Source organism: Periplaneta americana, chromosome 8 (assembly GCF_040183065.1).
Source record: "Periplaneta americana isolate PAMFEO1 chromosome 8, P.americana_PAMFEO1_priV1, whole genome shotgun sequence".
Taxonomy (NCBI): Eukaryota; Metazoa; Arthropoda; class Insecta; order Blattodea; family Blattidae; genus Periplaneta; species Periplaneta americana.
Window position 1 is genome coordinate 64966382 of NC_091124.1, and position 22085 is coordinate 64988466.

The window sequence follows — 22085 nt, forward strand, 5'->3', positions numbered from 1 at the left end:
TACAATGGTCCATCTATGCTTATCTATATAGGAACAAAATAACTAAAAGTTATTTATACATACTTACTTACTTACTGGCTTTTAAGGAACCCGGAGGTTCATTGCCGCCCTCACATAAGGCCGCCATTGGCCCCTATCCTGAGCAAGATTAATCCAGTCTCTATCATCATATCCCACCTCCCTCAAATCCATTTTAATATTCTGGCCTTCCAACTAACACTCTATATGCATTTCTGGATTCGCCCATATGTGCTACATGCCCTGCCCATCTCAAACGTCTGGATTTAATGTTCCTAATTATGTCAGGTGAAGGATACAATGCGTGCAGCTCTGCGTTGTGTAACTTTCTCCCTTCTCCTGTAACTTCATCCCTTTTGGCCCCAAATATTTTCCTAAGAACCTTATTCTCAAAAACTCTCAATCTCTGTTCCTCTCTCAATGTGAGAGTCCAAGTTTCATAACCATACACAACAACCGGTAATATAACTGTTTTATAAATTCTAACTTTCAGATTTTTTGACAGCAGACTAGATGATAAAAGCTTCTCAACCGAATAATAACAGGCATTTCCCATATTTATTCTGCGTTTAATTTCCTCCCGAGTGTCATTTATATTTGTTACTGTTGCTCCAAGATATTTGAATTTTTCCACCTCTTCGAAGTATAAATCTCTAACTTTTATAGTTCCATTTCGTACAATATTCTGATCACGAGACATAATCATGTACTTAGACTTTTCGGGATTTACTTCCAACCCTATCTCTTTACTTGCTTCAAGTAGAATTTCCGCGTTTTCCTTAATCATTTAAACAAGGGGATGGGCTGGCCCCAGTTTTATTTAAATTTAGCCTTGGAATATGTAATTAGACAAATGGAAATACAAACAGACTCAACGGTAGTATATAAATCAGTACAACTGATAGCTTATGCTGATGATATTGGCATTTTGGGAAGGTCAAAAAAGGCGGTAGAAGAAGTTTTTACAGAATTAGATGGGAAGGCAGCAGAGATAGGATTATATATTAATACAAATAAGACGAAAACAGTTCTTCAAACTAAAAAATCAGTACAAATAAAGTTATCAAACTGAATAATATTGATATTGAAGTAGTAGAAAACTTTAAATATTTGGGTTCCATAGTAAACAAGGAGAATGATGAATTAGTTGAGATAAAAGAAAGAATATTACGAGCTAACAAAGTCTATTTTTCGATGATCGACTTGTTGAAATCCCAAACAATACATAGGAATAACAAAATACGATTGTATAAAACAATAATAAGACCAATATTGTGCTATGGTTGTGAGACATGCAAAGTAAGGCGGAGGAAAGATTGAACAGCTTCGAGAGAAGGATTTTAAGATGGATTTTTGGCCCAGTCCAAGATGAGAAAGGATGGAGAATAAGATATAATTCTGAGTTATATCAGTTATATAAAGATATGGAAGTATCCAGATTTATTAAATTTAGAAGATTACAGTGGGCAGGACATGTAGTGAGAATTGATGAGAAGTGGATAGCAAGAAGGTCCTTCACCCAACAAATGCATGGGAAAAGAATAGTTGGAAAGCCCAGGAAAAGATGGGAGGATGAAGTCAGAAAGGATGCCGTGAATATTCTAGGGATAAGGGCATGGAAAACGAAGGCCAGAGATAGAGAATTAAACATGCCAAATAATACATTAATGAAACTATTGAAATATAGGTGTACATGTAAATAAGCAAGTGCAATGTGAACCATTATAAAACAAGGTGCATGTATGTGTCATATGTTAATACAAGTTTAGAAACACATTGATAAAAATAACAACATTATACACTATTATATAAGTTAAAATGTTAAAAATTAAAATATACAAACTGTATTGTGCTAAGAACAGGTTGAAACAGAATGTGTGGGTCCCTAGGATACCCAATGTGGCAACTCGTAGGAATGTTATGCACAACTGCAAGGAAGTAAACGCAAGATGCATGCTTCTTGTGGCAACTATACGTCATATTTTTACACAAATTTAATATGTGTTTACTTCCTTGAAGTTGTGCATACCTTCCTATGAGTTGCCACATTGGGTATCCTATGGACCCACACGTTCTGTTACAACCTGCTCTTAGAACAATACAGTTTGTATTTTATGCTTGACCATGCCGAAATGTAGTAATTATACACCTGGTAGCAGTCCTTTAATGCATGTCATTAAAGTACACCTATTCATTAAAGTTCAGGTTTTCGATTATTCTCAGATATGCAATTGAAAGACAACTAGCAAAATGTCACGCAGGCTGGAAATCCAATACTGTCCAAGAAGGTTATGTTCTGTTACTATAATAATTAGCGTTAATTATAAATAATATTCAAATAAATTCAATTTGTCATCTCGTTTTTCAATGTCGAATTCAACTTCAAGGTTATATCAAGTTTAACGCTTATGTTACTCCCTAGATTATATCAAGGTCGTCGACATTCGTTGCCCGGAAAAAATCAATACTTTCGCGTCTGCGCACATCTCACAATTTATGAGATTGCACAAGGTCAGTTTGCTCCCCAGTCACATAAGAATAACATGAATACTTATGAATAATTTCAAGTTAGAAATATGGTCGAGCATAAAAAGTCGTATGAAACTTTCCTATAATGGTAATTAAGATGCTCGTAGGAATATTATGAAACTCGCTTGCACTTGTTTCATAAACATCCTCGCGTCTTCATTACTATCATTATAGGCTCGTTGCATAATGTACTATTTAATTTTTAACATTTTGACTTATATAATAGTTTATACATGTATAATGTTATTTTTATCAATGTGTTTTTAAACTTGTATTAACATATGACACATGCAAGTACCTTGTTTTATAATGGTTCACATTGCACTTGCTTATTTACATGTACACCTATATTTCAATAGTGTCATTAATGTACTCATTTGGCATGTCGAATCTGAAGATGACTCAGTTCAGTCGAAAATGTTCATATCCTAATTTAAAAAAAATATGTACAAATGATGTTTAGTTATTTTGTTCATATATAGATAAGCATAAACTGACCCTCGTATTTGACTTAATTGAATGTTAAGGTTACTTATATTTCATGAAAATTGGACTTCATCATGAAGGCAACCATGTAAAATGTAAATGTACATTGATAACTATATGGAATGGGAATATATAGCTATAGAGGCAAATTTGGTTCGTATTTCTATTTATGCCGAATGACTGGCCTATGTATCAGGATTTAAAGCAATGAAATGTTTGAACTTTATTGTGTACAATTTTTTTTAACTTCAATTTTGTATAATTAGCCTGATTTACTATTTCTGACCTAACAACATTTCAATAAATTGCAATGCTTAATATTTAAAAATAAGAAAGGAACATATTTTCCAAACCATTTTATTTTTTCTTGAAGTTTCTACACATTAAATACAATAAGGAATACACAACAATGAAATTAACTGTGCTAATGCAAGTCAACAGCAAAAAACCAAACAATCTGCAATAACCAAATACAAACATTTCAACTTACTTGACTTCTTGAATGTTATTATTACTCAAGTTGCTTGCAACAGGAGTGAAGTTACTATGTGTATATTAATTTCTAACTGACATGACATTGAAAAGCAGGAGACAAGATATAAACACAATCGCCTGTCAACAGAGACAGGGGACTGAGAAGTCCAACAGCGCCAAGCTGTGATTGGATGAAACACTAAAACAATCGCCTGTCAATGGTAACAGGGGACTGACGTGGCAGTCCAACAGCAGCTGGTGCTGTGATTGGTCACTTGTGGAGAAAAACAATCGCCTGCCTTCGAGACAGGGGACTAAAGGCAGTCCAACAGCTCTGTGCTGTGATAGATACAATCGCCTGTCAGAGGACAGGGGACTGACTACAGTCCAACAGCAACATGCTGTGATTGGTTGAGATGTGTGAGCAAGTGAGAAATACAAAATACAATCGCCTGTCAGGAGGACAGGGGACCGAGAGTCCAACAGCTGCCTTTAGCTGTGATTGTTGGTACTACCTTGGGACTTGGCCTGTTCAGTCCAGACTGTCGCTGGCTGGTTGGTTGGTCATTGCCACCACCTCATAAGACTACCTGTCACTCATGCTACCCCAAACAACCTCTGATTCAGTCAGCTTAGTTAAGATCAGATTTTATTTTTTCAATGACTGAAGCTTGTTAGAATTAATACGACCCTACACCAAATGCTGTAAAAAGAATTCCCTAGCACATAAACTAAGTGTAGCTTGAAAATAGCTGACAAAATCAAGGGTCTTTAAGAGGGAATAGGATGCCACTGTAATATAATGAAGTACAGTTTTCGCTCAAAAAACATTTCAGTATTATCCTTATGCCTGAGCCAAATACTTAAACCTTGTATAATGATGTACGCTACCACTTTTCTTGTGTTACAGTAAAATAAAACTGTGTTGAATTTGTTTGTACAGTGTCCTTTTCCCTTAGACATTACTTGTAAGATCCCAACATGCAATCCTACATGAGCAACACAATGAGCATTTAACAAACACAACACAGAAAGCCATGGCTGTCTTGTCTCCTATATTTTAACTGTAAATTCTGTCTCAGAATACGTATTACAACACACACTGCATTACTCGATTTTACAAACTTGATGTAAAATTGGACGCAAGTCACAATGCCAAATGAAGAAACATACCGGTATTTTCTGAGGTTGCTTTATTTCAATAGAGATAACATGAAAATCAATAGATTGTTGCCTCCACTTGCATTAAAGCATGGGAATGAGTTAAATACAACATTTCAATTGTTTTGATATTGAAAGTATGGATATTCTTACTGTTTATCCACTCAAGGCTGCATGTTAGTCATTTACAAATATTAGTTTAGGGCTCATAGAGAAGTGTCACATTGGGATCTTATAAACAAATCCTCATGCTTTCTTGCCATGTGAGCACAAAAATGGTGCTTACCTCTGTCAGGAGTGAATTAGTAGTAATAAATAATTATTTTAAAATCTTATGCCTTGCTTCACCAACCTTTCTTATACTATCAAATCTACTGGAAGCAGAAGTACAGGCCAAATCTTTAACCCTATAACTGCCAGCTGAATTTTTTTTACTACAACTAAATAGATTTAAGAAAGAATAACTGAAATGCCTACTTGTCTGTAAGTAATATTAACTCACGTATTTCACAATCTTCGAAACATACTCTTGACGACTGTGGATAGTATAAGAAAGCATCTGCAAAATGAAGTAACTTTTTACTCTTAAACTTCAGACCTATTACTGAAGGTATGTAACTGTGCATTACTGAGAGATGTAGTTGTTAATTCCAAGATAAATTTTTACTTCAAAATCATTGCTGGAAGATGAAACTGCTGTTTCCTTTATAATTATAAAAATCAATAATGAAATTTTAATCCTCTGAATAAACTTTTAAAAAACGTTAATTAAGTTAAATTTTCAGTCTGCTATTGTGCTAAAAGTCATCCCAGAATTTCAAACGTCAGTTAAAAAAAATCAAATATTCACCAACCACTTCCCACCATTTAATTTTCTTCATTATGTGATTTCACTGTCCATGCAGTACTTCCAGAATTAATTAAGAGACAATCTAGACTGAATATTCTACTACTAATAATAACAGTAATTAAAAAAAAACAACAGAAAAAAGAACAAGAAAATCAATACAACCTGAGAAACCACAGGAACTGAAGAATCTTCAACGAGCAATTATATCCTGCAGAAGTAAAAATAAAGTATTATTGTAAACTGAAAATCCCACGAAACAAAGATGAGAAAAAAAAATAGTGGTAATTAATAAAAAAAAATATATATATACTTTTCCTAGTTGTGGCTAATGTATTTTCATATAATAATTATGAACATAAATGAGTGAAATGTAGTAAGGAAAGCAAATTATTCTGCATGCAACAGTTGGTAACTGAATATACAAATGATTCTGTATGACGTTTTAATTTACCAATCTCTGATCAGGAAATCCTATTCCAATGAAATGCAGCTGTTTCAAAGCCTATTTTTTTTTCATTTTTTAAAAAATGTGTAGTAATTAAAATAACAGAAAATGAATGAATTACTAGTCAAACAAAATGACGCCACAATTATGTATATATAAATACTAAACAATTTCAGTCTTTCACGACAGGACTACTTCATCAATAAGTATTTCTTAAGCACACACATATACAAAGTGGACAGGTTGAAATATACTGTAATCTGGTGATGGAAAGTATGTCCTAGATTTTCAAAACTCTGTCTATTTACATGCATTTCTCAAGTAAGACTATTAATTTGAAATGCATGTCATATTCTCGTACCCCTTAGAGAATGTTAAATTGACTATAATGTGTTAGTTATGCTATGACTTACAAGAAATATGAATGTATAATTGTATATGTTGACAATAAAAGATTGCTAATATGATGTATGAATGACTTGTAACTCCTCATAAGATTAGAATAAAAAAATAATTAAATTTTATACGGCAGAAACTGTGGGTCTGGCAGTCGTAGGGTCATTGGCAATGAACAATAAAGACAATTCAAATGTAGGAATGAGTGGCATGTGAAACATGACATGAAGACTGTCTTAGGTGACACAGCTTTAAGAACCAACCAACTGTACATAGAACTCTGCAACACTATTGTAGCCTAATGTATTTTTTTAACACCTGTACCTAAGTTCATGAACCACATCAAGATACAACACATCACAAGAATATGCCAGCATTCAGTGAAACTAAGAGTAAACAAGATAAACACATGATATTGCACATTAGTTGTAAGTTTCATAGGTGTGTTAGGTCGAAGTGTTGCTAATAAAACTTACCTCATTAAATCATTTAATTACTAAGCATCATACACACAAATTTCAATAATTAAATTACTATTACTCTTATTGGTTAAAACGTACACTTCAATTCATGTACATACTAATCTCCTCACTTTTATTGCAAATTTATGTAGGTAAACAGTAAAATAACATTATAATTTAGCACTTCAATTTCCTTCCGTAATATTTATAGTTAGTTACTTGATAGGCAATATAAACTCATTAACATCTCTTAAAATTATTTATAGATGGCATTGAAATTGACACTGGCGGGGTACTGCACTGTTAGAAAATACATATACAGCAAGGGATCCATGATGGAAATACAAAGTGAAGGATTTTGTGGCTAGAATTTAGAGACTGCCTGGAATGTAATTTATGAATGTGAATAATTAAATCTCAGAAAATATGAATTGTTTGCAGTCAAGTTTGAAGTAGAAGATACCACCAAAAGATAGTGAGAGTAAAGTCCTTAAACTGATAATGATTTCAGGAAAGTCTAACTCTGATCATCCTGGAGAGCAAACACAATGGGCTGTCCACTGGGCTGATGTGCTCTATTATATTAAAGTTTAACTGTCAAAATATGCAAACAGTTCAAAATATTCCATATTTGCGAAAGATGAAGAGCATATATGTTTTTGTTCTGTAGAAGTCCACTTATTATTTGCCTGTTTCTGTATATAACAGTTCGTTCATGGCAATGTTATATTTTAAATATATTGAAAATTATAGCAGTATTGTGAATGCATTTGTAAGAAGCTATCCCTGAAACGACCACGTGCTAAAAATTTTACTTATTAAACATGTTTGTATTCTGTTCTGTAACTTTTTTGTTAAATTTTAACGGCTTGAATACTTTGTGACCTGGTAGAGTGTAAGAGAAGGCCCTATGGCCTTAACTCTGCCAGTATAAATAAAGAATTATTATTATTATTATTATTATTATTATTATGTAGATATTTGTTGGTTAATACAGATTATTACTGGTGCGAAGTTTTTTTGATAATCTGCACCATGTCTTAGATGTAAAGGCATAAAAAACATAATATTTTTTTCGCCTAGAACATAGTGAAATACCCAAATTATTATTATTATTATTATTATTATTATTATTATTATTATTATTATTACACTGTGACTTTGCATCTCGCTTTAATAAACACCAATTTCAAAATTTTGATGCAACTGTGCAATGAAGGACTTTTTTTTGGAACTGTCTTCCATAAAAAAAAAAAAAAAAAAAAAAAAAAAAAAACATAAATCTATCTCTAAAGATAACCTCTTCTAGCACTTCTCTTTGATCAATGTGTCATAGCTCTTGTTTTTTGCTGGACCAGCATGAGTTTATGATATGAATATTTAAAGAGTTCCAAGAAACTGAGGTTAAAATAGCTGACATAAATATGTTGTTGTTTTCTAATGCCAGGCATTTGACAATAAAGTCATTTGACCTCTTGCACTCCAATATTTTTCAAAGATATTGTCATGGTCAGCCACTGAAGCACAGATTTTGAGGTGTTCCGAATCCATTTCTTGGTTTGAGTTACACAATGGGCAGTTAGGGGACTGATATATTACAATTCTATGCAGGTGTTTGGCCAAACAGTTATGGCCTGTTGCCAATCTAAATGAAACTACAGACGATTTGCATGGTAAATCGGGAATTAACTGTAGATTATGATGTGGAGAGTTCCATTTTTCCCTTGACATTGACCTAATTGACATAAATATATGAACATTCCTTCTGCCATAGCAGACTGCCTAAATGACAATGAATACTATATAAATTTAAATTTCTTGATACACAGTTGTAACAAAGATTCAATTCGGTAATACATAATATTATGAGAAAAATTATAATAGGACTATATAATTTGGTCTTCAATTAATATTGTATAAATGGTTATTTAATATTTATATAGAATCTTTCAAAGCAAGAAGGGCTACATCTAAACAAATTTTCTTTGGGATGGCGAAATTTTTACTGAAATGTAAAAACTGTCTTGGAATGGTGCCGTGGCTTCCAATAATCAACCCAATGACATTTCAAAATTTCCAAATGATTAGCTACCAAATGTGTTTGAAATTTTAATAAATGCAAACTTTAAAAAAAAATAAACACAGTGATTTGATTTTACTGTACATTCTTCAAAATACACTACTTTAGTAGTAGGAAGTTCATACATCATGGAATATTTTTGTATATCTAACAAAGAAGGGTGGGGAGATCAATTATTAAAACAGTGAGATTTACTCAGTCCTCCCCAAGACAAAAGTTTTCCATGCACCTACTTCATGCATTATTCATGATAATCATGTTAACATGGTGGATTTACTCTGAAATCAGAATTAAATTTATTCTAAATAATTAATTTAGGTACTTAAGATGAAATGACTGGTAGGTGAATTATCTGTAAAACTTAAGCATGGCATGGAGTTCACTGGCCATGGAGCATATGTTCCTGGTCAGCAACAAGATTTCATGGTTTAACTTGTAGCATTGAAGTGGCTTCTAACAAAATAGTACTTATTTTCGAGTGTTCGAATTCTAGGTCTTACTAAGATTCATAACTTGGTTAATACATTTCGAGAAATGGTAAGTGTTCACAATAAGAAGCGAAAAAGACGAAATGCAATGCAGTGCTCACAGAAGTAACTCTGGATGATATTGGATACCAGCCGGAAAATTCTCTTAAAAGAACTCTTCGGTATCTTTCTCAGCAAATGGGATTTAACTACACTTCTGTTCAAGAGACTATGAAGTTATTTAAATTAAAACCATATGAAGACATTACAAAAGCAATTTTTAACGAAAATGAGTTAAGAGCACCATCAAGTGGAGGCGTATTTTTGCCACAATCTGAAATGTGTCATGTTTTTGCTCTTTGGTCACCTAAAAGAAAGGAATGATCTAAAAAATGAGTTTAAGTAAAATATCAGAAGGCTGTCAAGGCCAGAATAAAAATTTTCGTATGATGTACTTCTTGTACATGCTAGTACACAGTTTTCAGATGTTGAAATGAGTTATGCACTTGTTCCCCATAAGGGGCCACTCATTTTTGCCAAATGATCAGGATTTTTCCTTAATTGCAAAGAAAAAACGAACTGCCTCTGGGCAAACTCCAAATAAATGGGAATTATATGATAGTTAGCTGCAGAGTTCATCCAAAACCTTTTGAAGCAAAGAGGGTTCATACACCAGATTTTCTCAACATCAAGGCAATCAACAGTGAAGCCCTATTTTACTCAGTCTTCTAGATGTCAACTGAAGCTAAAGCAAATGAGAATGTATATGATTGACAGAGACTCCCCACATGTAGGAATAAGGGACAGTTATTCGGGGCCATGGAGATCTGTGAATATCTGTAAAAGTGTATCAAGACCTCAAGAAACCGTATGGACTATTGTCTCCAGAAAGCCACTGGGTCTTTGAAAGTGTCCAACCTGATTCAGAAATGGAAACTACCAATACACATGTTTTAGACATTGAAGGGTCCGATAACAGCAGTGGAGAAGAAAGTTATTAATCTGCTCCATGAGGAATCCTTTCATGACAAAAAATTGGAGTGTAGTACGCACTTAGTAATGACAGAAAAATAGGTTCTACTTTTTAAAGAAACAATAATGATAAATACTATATCTGCAAAACATTCTGCAACACTTTTTTTTTGCCGATGATTTGTGCAAAACATTTTGCAACCCCTTTTTTTTGCTGAATTAACTCTGAGGGAATATAGTTTCACGTTTTTCCAGCAGGACTCTGCGACGGCACATACAGCCAATATTTCCTTGCAGGTAATTCATGAAGTATTCAATGATAAAGTCCTCACTTAACAGATGGTCTCCCGATATAACCCTCTGCAATTATTATCTCTGGGGAACATGGAAAGATTAAGTGTATAGGACAAATTCACATACCTAGGCGAACTAAAGAATAGCATCCCTCAAAAGATGCATCCAATTTCTAAAGAGAACTAAGAAATGTGATGGTAATTTCATGATCAGATGCCAGAAATAAGTGGAAAATCACGACAGACTGTTCCAGCAGTCTTTTGCATGACATGGATGAGTACATAACTGTTAAAAAAAAAAAAAAAGTATTTTGTTAGTCACTCTAATGCTGCGAGTTTAACTGCGAAATCTTTTTGTCAGTCGGGTGGGAGCATATGCTCCACAGAATGTTAATTCCATGATGTGCTCACAGTACTATGCTTAACCGAGTAATAGTACAAAATATGTTAAAACACGTGTTTTGAGAGAAGACGTACTAACACGATGAAACAAGAAATAAATTTTATCCTATACCATATTGTATATACAATAGAATCCCGCTAATCCAAAATTCCGGATAATCCAAACATGGCAAAAGAGAGAGAGAGAGAGAGAGAGAGAGAGAGAGAGAGAGAGAGAGAGAGTTTCCTAAAGGCTACTATTATTATGTCAGCTTCTTCTGGCGAAGAGCAAATAATAACCAAACATCAAAACTGAACAAAGCGGTGGACAGTGAAGGATGGGGAGGAAATAGGCTTGGGTTTGCATTCCTGTTCCCCTCTTAAATCGAAATTTCGATAATTCGATCAGGCCCCGGTTTCAATTAGTTCGGACTAGTGAGGTTCTACAGTATTTCAATGACTTAGGGAGTATCTGTTTAACGCTTCCAACTCTAACTTTTCCCCCATTCCACTGTTGTTATTTATTGTATATACCTATTTGATTAATTATAATGTTAAGCTTCTGATACTGCAATGCAAAGTACAATACGAATTTTAAAACTATAATTCCCCATAAAACAAAGTTTATATTTCAATACCTAATGCCAATATTTATCCATATTTTAAAATAGAAAACATGTCCTTTGACTAAATTTTGTATAAGTGGATGATTGAGGTTCCGCCTGGTATGTATGTACATCTCACTTGATGATTATGTCAGAGGAAGAACAATTGTTTGTATACATCTGAAGTCTGATTAGTGTAATACGTAACTAGTCAGCAATGTATGCAATGGAGGGGAGAAAGGAACTGGCCACCCTACCCTCAGCTTAGTTGCTTCATGAATGGTGCCTTATTGGTGTCATTTGTGAGGTTCAAACCTGTCTTCGGGCAGTTGACTAAACAAACAAGTGAACAAAAGACAATTACAAGGAATAACACACAAGACTTGAGTAACCTTTACAACTGAATAATATTATTGCATCAATTCAATGTCACAGTTGCTGCTGAAGTGGCAATTCTATTACAATTTCACCACTTCATGCAACTGTGAGCATTTGAAAAAAAAAAAAAATTATGTAAAAGTACACTACTTTAGAATGGTTTCCTGTTGTATCAGAATTCTACATAATTTATTAGACTTCTCCAAAATGAAATATAAAAGTCTGGACGATATACATGTACTTTTTGAAACAAAAATAACTTAATTATTTTAAAAACTGTATTTTCCACATTCAACAAAAGTTTGTAGACTAACTGACAAGGCAGTGTGGCAGAAATTTGACATGCAATCGAATAATATCACTCAATTTCGAAGCTTTACCTCATACATCCATCTTGCATGCTTCTAAGACATACACATCTTGCTCTACTATAATTATGGCTTGAAGAGTTTTTGTTGTATGATATAACCAGTCAAGTGGTAATGACATAACATGTAGACTTTTTCTTTTCTCTGTATGATACTTGTGCAATATGAATGCTTGTTGTAGCAATGTGTAGGGAACACGATATTGATGAACAATTTATATTATAGAGTTTAGAAACCAATGCAAATCTGAATTCGCTTACTTTCTTGTTACAGAGAACCTCACCATTTGACTGGATAATAATGAAAGAAAGAAGTTTCTACCAATTCTATGTACACAATAATTATGATAGACAAGTTCTGTTTCTCTTAAAACTACTTCGTGGGTCTTACCTTCAGTTGTGTTATTGTTATTGAAATCATTATACTGAATGGTTAGGCAGTTCATAAATTATACGATAATATCAGAGGAAAAATAGAGAACGCACTATAGAAGCAGACACATGCACACACTTTTCAAAATTAATCATTTAAAAAAAATTGTTGTTCTAAATTTTTTCCCTGAAATAATAGAAGAAATTTATACCGCATCATAAACTTATCATCCTGTTTGTAATTGTAACTGTATTGTAAGGTTTATGATAAAAAGAAATTTATACACGAGATTAAGAAAATCTGCTCATGTCATACAAAATGGCATGTATTTTAGCATGTGCAATGAGAAGCTTTCATTTCAACAAGTGCAGTATAACATAATGTAAGAGAAAAGATTTCCTAACTGAAAGAAATGCCAAAACTGTATACGAATAAAATAGTTTTCTTTGCAAAAAAAAATCCACACATATATGACATATTAGGTTACAAATGAAAAAGATAATTCAACACACACGATATATCATTTTAACAATTCTGAATATTAGGAATAACACTGGCTAAAGTACTGAAAACTTATGATTTGGATGTAGCACAAATATTATGTTACATTCTTATATTGTTTTTTTTTTTTTAATATTACAGAAATTTCTGTCTTACGACATCTTATGTCAATTTACAGGGTAATAGTAATTTATTATGAAAGAGAAACATGTGAAATAGATTAGTTTTCGACAACAGCTGTTCGATGTTTTTATACCAATCTCAGAAAATAATATCCAGTACTTGTATTAATGAGAGAGAGAGAGAGAGAGAGAGAGAGAAGCACAAGCAAACAGAATAGAATGCTGGCACACGCAAGTGATTATGTTGTAAAACAAGTACTACATAACACTTTGACAATGGACTTCTGAATTTCCATCAGTTTTGGAAACTATATCGGGTGTTCATGAGACTGTGTAGACCTCTTGCACTACAGATTCTCGCTGCTTTGATGATGGAACAATGGTATTTGTTCAACATTTATTACATCAAGGTAGAGAACTGAAGAATACCTGACTAAGGGTATAGAGCCATTTATGTGTGAGAGTTTAATACATTAAATTAATTTTTGGGTCATAAGGAAATGTGCTTACTATACATTTTGGCTACTGATGGGCATCTGTTCAAAATCATTACGGACAGGACTACTTGTTTTTCCCTGGCTATGCTCACCCATGCCAGGAACTGTACACCACCACACATTCATATAAATAGTACATGATCCATGCTAACCAACCATCATTGCATTCATTATACTGTGACTGCAATGGCACTGTAACACTAGGGCCTCATACTAACCATGCACACTGGCAAGGAGGTACGCATATGCATCTCCAAGTTATTTTACACAAATTATGAGAACAAATGTTTCAATTTACGAGTTAAAGTAAATGTAAAATATTTTAATGGTCTACAGCATGGGGAACTTACAAACTGGAAATTATGCAGGAATAGGATTTTAAAATCATATTTTTATAACACCATGAATATAAAGTCCTGATTGGTTGTCTTTCACACATAATGCCAAAGACTCTTAAATCAAAATGAATTAGCCCTCTATTTAAGTGACTGCCTTTGTAGTAATACAGAATCTCTCTTTTGTGGCTATTCCTTCAAATTTTCATACAGTTCATGGTCCAAGAATAAATATAATCTATTGCTGTAGTCTCTTGTAAAGACAAAATTACGCGAGAATTATTGTAAAACAATTGACTGATCCTATCACAATCAGATACTAAGTCATATACTTCTCAATCTGGTACAGAATTTGCTATTCCAATTTGTGAATTTAACGAAGAATGCAAATTAATGACTATTAAAAGCAATGAAAGGATAACGAAGATCTATTAACAGTGATACTCAAATCTTAAACAAAATTATAGAAAATTATAGCATTATTTGGCACTGTGCTGGGGATTTGATTGCAATTTGTTAGCTATTTAATTGTACCTATTATCTAAACCTCCCACTCTACCCCATGACTGTTGTTTCTGAGGTTTCTTCCAACACGTTGCTCGCACATAAGAACTCTGAAATTGAAATAAGTGAATAGAACAGTAAAAGAGAATGACTTATATGGTCTATCCGGTTATGTTACAGTTTTCATAAAAACTATAGTTTTGTTACAAAAGTACCATTGTATCATGTACGAAACTCTTTGCAAATCTTTGGTCACATCTATACTAACAGTTTTCAAAATTACTTGTTTATGGTCAACAAATTACAGTCCAAATAAAAAAATAAAATAAATAAATAAATAAAAGTCAGCTACCTGATGGTAATTAATTTTTTAATGTGCATGACAGAAATTTAGGTTTGCAATAGATAAACGTGTTTGAAAATATGTATTTCATTCATTTTTCTCTATTTGTTTATTATTATTATTAGTATTATTATTATTATTATTATTATTATTATTATTACTGTTGGTTAATTTAATGTTTGGATTACTGTAAAGGATTATGACACTCTTTGAAAGAACTAAGTTCTCAGGTAACAACTTCAATTTTTTACTTTATTTTTGGATCTATATTCAAGCAAAAATATAGGGCACTTAAATAGTTTCCCACATTTTATCAAAGTGACAACATAAATTCAAGTTTATTTAAGCTGAAAAGTAAAATAGTTACAAACTTGAATTCGAATTTAGAGTATCTCGTAACAGGTAGCATCAAATTATCTCATTTCGTATTTAAGGAATTAAATAACAATTGTACTACACTTTAATAAAAATATATGGCTTTGTTAACCCCAAATGTCAAGTTCACTATATGATCTCCTTGAATTACAATCTTTAATATGTCTGTGAATTTAATGACAATCTTTTACTATTTCTTTTAATATAACAAAACTGTTAAAATGTTTGATAAAATAATGGCCATGCAGAATTACGCTGATTATTTCTAGCCACTGTCATCTAATATTTAATCTATAATTTCTTTTTCACTAAAATCATTTCAATTACACTAAAAAAATACTTCATACAAATTTCCAATTAAAAAAAAAAACAAATTTGTAACTTTGCACACAGGAAAGTGGTAAATGAACTTAGCAATTTTTATAATGCAAATAAAACTGAATGGTATGGAGCAATTAAATCAAATCTAAGTTCGACAAGATACTTTTGTTATAGTCAATCTAACATTGCTTTGAAATATCTCATATATGTCAAATTTGAGAAGCTAAAAGCATACTGTGTATACATTTTATAGTAAGTGACACTAATTTATTGGGTATCTGAGACGTTAACTCAATGGGGTAGTTAGTAACGACAGGTTGCTGACATAATTAGTTTCTACATGGCTCTTAATACCCAACAGTTGTATCAATAAAATACTACAGCCTAAGCAGTGGTGAAACTCCTTCCTATTGCGCAAAACTACTCCCCAAACAGCACAAATAAGCGAGACCCAACACTGGAACAGTGACAAATAGACAAAAAAAAAAAAAAAGCTCTGCAGAAGTAGAAAGGGGAAACGAAAAAAGGGGGGAGGGAATTTTTCACAGCAGCCTACGTTCCCAATAAATCTACGAGTTCAGATGCAAGGTTAGTGAGGATTTTAATTGGGAGGAAAAAAAAAAAAAGAATAGTCAAACGAAGGGCTGCTAGTATCTTCATTACTCAGAGGTGAAAGCAGCTACGTTTGTATCTGTATGTCCCTCTAATGAACATTGTGAAGAAGTCCATATAGATGTTTTATTTATACCAATAAGCATACACATTCAGATCCTTTGTCTCAAGGAACAGAAAACAGACTAATAAGGTTTAAAGTTACTAGTAACAAAGAGAAGCCCCGAATGTATCTTGCTGATTGATGCACCACAGATTCCATTAGAAGTGTTATTTTCAGTGCCATAAAATATTTCTACTTTCAACCCTGTTTATTGTGCCACCCTATTTAAGGTTGGGTACTCTTCCAAATACAATAATAAATTTATTATTCTCCAGAGCAAGCCTTACCTTTATTGCTAGTGTATACATAAAGAATAATAAGGCTTGCCACACTAACCTGGAGTTGTATAGGTTGGTACTATGTGGTGATTGTAGGTTAGAATAGAGACAGGGTTGTCCATCGATAGATCATTCCTGGTACAAAAGACAAATTTAGCGTGTGTTGTAACCAATCATGAAGCAAGTGGTATAAACAATTACCAATCACAAAAAATTTTTGGTTTTGGACAACAAAAGCTCGAAAAGCCATCATAACATGCCAGTACATGGAGAGAAACAGCATATGAATGCATGAAAAAGTCTGTGTAACTTGGACTTTTGAAAGCATCTCAAAAGGCAATATTCATCGATTGACAACCCCATTTAAAAATATGTCTGCTTTACCTGCAAAGAGGCGTGTGATGCACATGATGCACTAGGCCTTCAATAATGAACGGTACATGCCGATAGCTTTGCCACAAGACACACAAATCCGTGTTCATCACACATCAACAATATACAGAGCATACGCTTGCTCACACACGGCTTGCTGTGGCAACAAAACAATCATATTAAACACGCAAGTTGTGTTCAACTGCATGTTAGTGGTGGACAGCCTTGCAACATACACCTCAGCAGTGATGAGCAAACTGAGAACCAACACGGGCACACAAATTTGCTATCATATTCCAAACTAACAGTTTCTTCTGATATTGTTGGTTTCTACATCTTGTCCTCAATATTCATTAGCTTAGAATATGATACGTCACTACCATCAACCAACGACAATATTACAGTTTAGCCAGGAGGCTAACTATAGCTACCAGTAACTTTATTTTTTCTCCCTCTTTTTCATTCTGTATGATTTACAAGAAAGTGGAAACCAATGTAACAAAAAACGTTTCCAGATGACCTTTTATAAAGATTATTTATTTGGTTTTATTAGCTGTAATGCATTATCTGCTGTTGGTTTTAATTTCAGCAACTCCTGCCCAAGAACAAAATTATCGTGTTGGTTGGCAGATGGAAAAGTGTGTGTCTTACAAATTGACAAGTCATGAAGCAAATAAGTTAAAATGACAGAACATGATGGATAGAAGAACCAGTGAATTCCTTCACATTAAGCTGTAAGAATTTGTTTTAAAATTCATATACCAAAAGTATTGCCATGTGAGATAACAAATAGTGGACAGAAAAACGTGACATCAAGTAAAGGGGAGGGAGGGGGGGAAGAGGAAAAAAAAAACAACCAAGCTTTGGTTAATACTGACAAGAGAAACGAGTGACTTCACTTTCTGGAAGACTGTGGCTATCAAGATTCTGAACTAAAAATATTAAAACAATTTAAACTTTTCTTTGCCCTTGTTCATTAAAGAAAAGAACTACATCTAATCAAATGTGCAGCAACTTGGTATTTACAATTCCACAAATTATATCTGACGTAATTAACTATACTAATAATAAGCATTTTACTAAATATATAGTGTTCAAACAACAAATATTCTTTAGAAAAACCGACACTTCTGCGTACTTAAGAACTATTTCATGAGAAAGAATAAAATTGGTTATTTATATAAAAAGAACACCCATTTTAATATTAATCTTTTTCGTGTCTTACATATAATGACGTGAAATATTACATACATTACTATATATATACTGAAATTACTAACTTCCATGTTTTTAAAGCTAAATTCACAAAACTTTTATTACTGATGTATTTGGTTAATAATAACATATGTACAAAATTGTATCCCTCTATGATAAATGGTTTGCATTTTATCAATATCGTAATAAAATATTGTATGGCTTTATATAAGAAGCCCCTTGCATCACAATTTACATTATTTTAAACTGATATTCATTTATATGATTCTTTATATACATAGGAACATTCTTTTATAATAAAAATTCTAGTAATTTACAGATTAATTTTACAGCAAAACCCTATAGTTTTGATCCTGTGTATATAAAAATCCATGTAAATGAATATCAGATTATGGCACAAGGGGACTTTTCATATAAAGTTATTTAATATTTTAATAAAATATTATAAAATGCAAACCACTTATCATAGGCAGATGGAATTTTGTACATTTATCATTATTAACCAGATATACCACCAGTGATTAAAATTTGGTGAATCTAGCTTCATAAGTATGGTGGTTATTGATTTCACTATTGTGAACCCATAAAAATATGAAACTTGGAAATTTCAGTATAGTGTCCCCTTAAACAAAGAAGAACAGGAAACTAGAAACATTTATCATATGTTAAGCATAAGCACTAATGATCAAAGAAGACCAAAATTGCTTTGTGTGTGACCACACCTGTATGGAAGACCTTTGCCATCACTGTTCAAAAGAGTTTCTAACAAAACTAATTAATGACAAAGTAAGAATAGTCGCAGTAAGAGTAGTAATAACAGTGGTGATGTTTGAATAGAAGATGAAATAGTGTTGCATTAAATTAACCAATACAAATTTACGAGTTACAATTTTAGCACTTTGTTTTTGTCATTTCTATATGTAATTTCAGCATTTTAATACTAACTTCATGTTATAAATACCTTGATATCACCATTTTAACTAAAAAAAAAAAAATAATAACTCATACAAGAAGGAAATAAATATTTTTGAATAAGTTTAGAGCATTTTTCTCACGTAATGCAATTTCTGCATTACAATCTAATAAAATCTATAGCAACATAAACCTGAGTGAGGCAGTAACTTAACAATAGTACTCTCAAACAATAATATATTATGAATATAGGAAGCAAATTAATTTCAGAATCAATAACAAATGGCAATGAAGGCATTGTGAACTAATAATAACAATAATAATAATGATAATAATAATGATGATGATGATATGATGATGGTGGTCAATTCCTATAGAAGAAAGCTGTATTAAGCAATGCATTACACGTTTTATTTTTTAACTCACTATAATTTTCTCAACTAGGACATTTTTCTAATACACTATGAGGCATGTACAGTTTCAGATTAAGACAACACAATTAAAATTTCATATATGCATATATAATTAATTTTTTTCAGTATGTAGAACTTAAATTTTTTATGAAGAATAGTAATGTAATCGCTGAAAAGAAATTTAAAACATTGTCCACCAAATTTCTTTGACTTCCAAACATAAAAAATTTATTTTTATTATTATAATCTCGTAAATGACAGAAAAAGAAAAAAGCTTTCAAGACACACTATGTATAAAAACTTGCCATTAATTAGAATTTGCTTCATGCAAAGGAAAATCACTGGTTCTACTTCCTTATATCCATATATCTCACTGAAACTATACCAAAGTATTATTTTAATTTCTGCATAAAACTAAAAACTGAGTACAATCTAGCCACATCTGATCCCAATCCAAGCAGGTCCAGGAACAAATCGACGAGATCCATGCTCAAAAATGTTCACAGTGAAACTTAGAAAAAAATGCAATACATAATTTCTTACAGTGGCCACTTATGTGGCAGTATTGGAGAAATCTGCTAGAAGATGCAGGGCGACTGACCGTGAGTATGTGTGGTGCAGAGGGAAGGGGTTGCCAATCTAGGGGCCACCAGACCATAGCAGCCAGAGCCCCCCCAACAAACCTGATCATCTGAAGCGTGGGTGCATCATTGGTGTGAGCATGGGGGGGCCAGGGAACGCCATTGGTGGGGCTGCATAAGGATGCATAGCCCCAGGTGGTAGAGCTCCAATCAAACCTGCAACAAGTTATTTCACGTAAGTGCTATTCTGTTTTCTAATATATAATATATTACTTCAAGCAATTCAAAAGACGCTATACTTTTTGGTGACTGAAATGCATCTATACATTCATTCTGCAATAATTACAAAGTACAACAAATATTTAACATTCGTAGTTCTTATTTTAATATGTTATGTTTCCACATTTATCAATCAGAAGTTAGCTCATAAATACACATTAAACATATACAAACATTTTATTGTCAAGTGCTGGATGTAAATCGAATTATTCTGAAATATGTTTTCTCGAATATTATATGATTATACAACAAAAAAATGAATTGACCAATATACTACCATTCTTGCTAATAAAGCTTATTATTATTATTAATAGATACAAAGTGAGGTTTTATATCAGTCTCTCACTAAAGAGCTTGTTAATTTCTGTGATAGAAACAATTTTTGTACAAAATTAAGTCACAATAGTTCAAATTATTCCTCATAATGTTGGCTTACTTTACTTGAGATAAATCATAGAAGTGAATGGTATTTACGAAGAGACACAAATATAATTAAGTTTAAATTTGAAATTTATATATGATCACATACAAGAGTCTTCATGTAATGCTATGACAAAGTGTCATTTTAAACAAGCTTCCTACACACCCATTAAATACAATCTGCACTGAGAATAAAATAACCATTTACAATGGAATAAGAAAATGAACTGTGTGTGCTCAGTATTTTTCATAGGCAACTTAATTTTGATGAATCTTAAAACTTAAAAAAAACTTAAATGCTGATTTCTATGCTGTGTACTACTCTCTAATTAGGAATTGCACTCAGTACCTATTTCAGAAATCTGATTTAAAATTCTTGGGTGATAATGAGCCATATGGATAGCAGTGCAAAGAAACAAGGGCTGCCCAGTTTACCAATAATATTCTCCCCCTTTTTGAAGCTGAATGGATTTGCATCACAATGCAGACAAAAAACCTCAATTACACAAAAGTCATGTGCCTAAAAATATTATAATACAACTGTCCAATGTTTTTATACATTTCCATTTCATTAAACATATTGTCTAAATATATTATCAAAATACTAAACTTCCTTTCAAATTTTCCAATCAACATTACATCTTGTCAAGTGCATCTCAAAGTGTTTCTTGAATATTACAACAGAGAATGAATGCAAATATTTCGTCCATTTAAACCAAATGCATATTTCTTTTTCAACAAAGTTTTTTAAACATAACTTCTCTTGTTGAGTATATGTAAGAGCACTATTGGATTTATAAGCAGAGGAACAATGAAAGACAAACAGTAATACTAATAAGTTAGTAACTCTTCCCCAACCCCCACAAAACAATTATACTCATTGTTATCAGTGTTCTGTGATGTGACAAGGCCCTAATAAGAACTGCAACATATTTTTCAAGAAAACTAAGGTAAAGAAAATTAAAAAGAGTAAGGGAAAGAAAAGTGGCTAGTAAAAGCAAAAATATCGAGACAAGGGCCAATTTATTTCCACACTGGTCACTAAAAATGATGTGGCTACATTTGACCTGTCACAACCTCGCACATATATTTTATAAAAAGGCAAAATTCGTGGGTGAAAGAGATATGATATAATATCCTATAATATGTCTTCATAAACAATGGAG

General features: G+C 32.5%; 1 protein-coding gene across 11 annotated transcripts in view; it reads right to left on the bottom strand.

Annotated features, from left to right (window-relative positions):
- BuGZ (Bub3 interacting GLEBS and Zinc finger domain protein) overlaps positions 1-22085 on the bottom strand; it is a 110079-nt gene that overhangs the window by 11515 nt on the left and 76479 nt on the right. For 5 of the 11 annotated variants that reach the window (XM_069833011.1, XM_069833009.1, XM_069833007.1 and 2 more), the window contains one exon: positions 3375-20436. In XM_069833011.1, coding sequence (XP_069689112.1) covers positions 20327-20436 — 110 coding nt within the window. In that variant the 3' untranslated portion in view covers positions 3375-20326. Of the gene's footprint in view, positions 1-3374; positions 20437-22085 lie in introns of those variants that run through there. The other 6 variants (XR_011333432.1, XR_011333433.1, XR_011333431.1 and 3 more) reach the window with 2 other exon arrangements.